The following is a 2,407-nucleotide window of genomic DNA, read 5'->3' as shown; positions in this document are numbered from 1 at the left end:
GCCTCAAGCTGGGCGCGCAGGGAGCCCGCCCGGCGCAGCTCGTCCTCCAGCTGCCGCGTGCGCTCCGCATGGCCGGCGTTGCGCTCTTCCAGCTGCCGCACCTGCCGCCGCAGCTCCCTCAGCTCGCCCAGGCGGCGCCGGCAACTGGTCAGCGTGGCCTCCAGCTGTCCTGCACGCTCAGAGGACTGCCTGGGGGGGGCAGGGAAGGGAAAGGGCTGGGGGCTGAGCTCAAGGGTCAGCTGGGACGCAGGGCCCTCAGGACAGCCGAGGGTGTAAGCCAGGGGCATTTGGGTTCAAGGTGAAGGTGAAGGCATCATGAGAGTTGAGGGTCGGGGGCCAGCCTGGGCCTGGAGCTGTTGGGAGTCATTAGAGTAGGGGTTAGCTCAGGATTCGAATCAGAGATCCTCTGAGGTGGAACTATGGGGACACAGGGTATCCCCGTGGCGAAAGGGTGTGTGTTACAGGGGGAGTGATGTGGACCTAGAGAGGACTGAGCATCTCCCAAGGCCACCTTGAGGGGCTAGAGCACTGTGGGGTCTTTGGAAGTGCAGCGGGGGGGGTCCACTGGGTACCTTAGCACTACAGGGGTGTTGCTGCATTACAGCAGAGCCCTTTGGGGTTACAGAAGGCACAGTGTGGAGTCTTGGAAGATACCACGTGATCCAGGGATATGATGAGGCCCAAAATGGTGCAGTGGGATCTGGAGAGCACTGGTTGGGGCGGGGGGGAGGTCCTGTGGTTGTAGGGTGACAGGGATGCTATGGGGTCTGAGAAGCATAATGTGGGGTAATGGGACACTATGGAGTCCAGGGGAATACCATGGATCCAGAGGGTCTAATGAAGTCCAGGGGATGTGATAGGGTTCAGGTTCATACAGTGAGGCCTGGGGGGTACTATGGCATTCAGAATGGCACCGTGGAGTGGTGGGGGCATTGTGGGGATCCACTGAGCATTTGGTGGTTACAAAGGTGCTATGGCACCAGAGGGGAACTCTGGCAGTGGGAGGGACCCACCACTCACCGCAGCTCATCCATCTCGTCTTTCAGGGCCTGTGCCTCTTGGGCCAGGCTGGTCAGCGCCTGGTTCCGCTGCTGCAGCTCCACGACCTCCCGCTCCAGCTCCAAGCAGCGTAGACGCTCGTCCTCCCTGCCACTCTCCAGTCTAGGGGTGGAGGGGAAGGGGCACATAAAGGGGCTGCCCTCGCCTCAGTCCCCTATCCGCCTGGCCCCATCCCCAGCTGGCCACACCTGAAGTTCTCCTCCTGCAGCTGCTCCAGCTGGGACTGCAGAAGCAGCAGTTTCTTGGCAGTGAGGCCTGGGGCACCCTCGCCCTCCGGCCGGCCCACCCGCTCCCGCAGCGCCGCATTCTCCTGCGCCAGGCTCTGCTTCTCCTCTGACAGGAGCACCAGCTGCAGGCAGGGCAGGAAAATGAACTGGGGCTGGCAGGAAGGTGACTTTGCCCAGGAGCACCCGTGGTCCCCCCACCCTGGCCCCACCTGCCGCTCCAGGTCCAGACAACGCTGCCGCAGCTCATCCCCCTCCTCGGCCTCCTCACTTAGGAAATAGTACCTGCGGGACTGAGGAGATGCGGGGTTGGGGCAAGGAACTCAGAGATACAGGACAAGGCCTGGGGGGAGGAGGCTGGGATCTCTGAGGGCAGAGAGAAGGGGTACAAGGAGTCCTCAGGATGGAAGAGAGGGCTGGGATCCCCGGGAACTGGGGGAAGGGCAATTTGGGACCCTGGGGACCTGGCGGGGAAGCTACCAGCACCCTGAGAAATGTGGGTGATTTACAGGCTTAAGGACAAGCCCCTCCCCCTTGGGCAGCCCTGAGAATCAGTAATGGGGTCAGGATCTTTAACAAGGTTCCTCCTGAGCCAGGCACAGTGGCTCACACCTTTTATCCCAGCTCTTTGGGAGGTTGAGGCAAGAGGATTGCCTGAGCCCAGGGGTTCGAGACTAGTCTAGGCAACATGGTGAGACCTCGTCTCTACATGAATCAAAAAAATAGCTGGGCATGGTGGCACATGCCTATAGTTCCAGTTACTTGGAAGGCTGAAACGGAAGGATCGCCTGAACCCAGCAGGTCGAGGCTGCAGTGGCCATGAGTGTGCCACTGCCCTCCAGCCTGGGCAACAGAGTGCAACTCTGACTCAAAAAAAAAAAAAATTTCCTCCCACCCCCTTACCTGGTTGTCAAAGTTGCCATATGTCTCTGGTGACATGGAGTCGGGAGTGTCTTTGGTCAGGAGCTGGGGAGTGGGAGAGGGCACTGTTATAAACTGGGTATCCAGCCGGGCTCGGTGGCTCAGCCTGTAATCCCATGCTTTGGGAGGCTGAGGTGAGTGGATTGCCTGAGCCCACGGGTTTGAGACCTGCCTGGGCAACTTGGCAAGACCTCATCTCTGCT

At 60.4% G+C, this 2,407-nt stretch overlaps 1 protein-coding gene across 1 annotated transcript in view; it reads right to left on the bottom strand.

The window, feature by feature from the left end:
* HOOK2 (hook microtubule tethering protein 2) overlaps window positions 1–2,249 on the bottom strand; it is a gene marked incomplete at its 5' end in the record, with an annotated part of 9,914 nt that extends 7,665 nt beyond the window's left edge. The window contains 5 exons of the mRNA XM_008049049.1: window positions 1–189; window positions 1,021–1,161; window positions 1,248–1,408; window positions 1,496–1,576; window positions 2,187–2,249. The exon at window positions 1–189 is cut by the window's left edge and continues 11 nt beyond it. Coding sequence (XP_008047240.1) covers window positions 1–189; window positions 1,021–1,161; window positions 1,248–1,408; window positions 1,496–1,576; window positions 2,187–2,249 — 635 coding nt within the window. The remainder of the gene's footprint in view (window positions 190–1,020; window positions 1,162–1,247; window positions 1,409–1,495; window positions 1,577–2,186) is intronic.
* Between the last annotated feature and the right edge of the window lie 158 nt (window positions 2,250–2,407).

The sequence above is a fragment of the Carlito syrichta genome, unplaced genomic scaffold (genome assembly GCF_000164805.1).
Source record: "Carlito syrichta isolate Samal-C Ts95f unplaced genomic scaffold, Tarsius_syrichta-2.0.1 Scaffold130461, whole genome shotgun sequence".
NCBI classification, from domain to species: domain Eukaryota; kingdom Metazoa; phylum Chordata; class Mammalia; order Primates; family Tarsiidae; genus Carlito; species Carlito syrichta.
The sequence above is the reverse complement of the archived record's forward strand: the minus strand, read 5'-3'. Positions and strand labels throughout refer to the sequence as shown.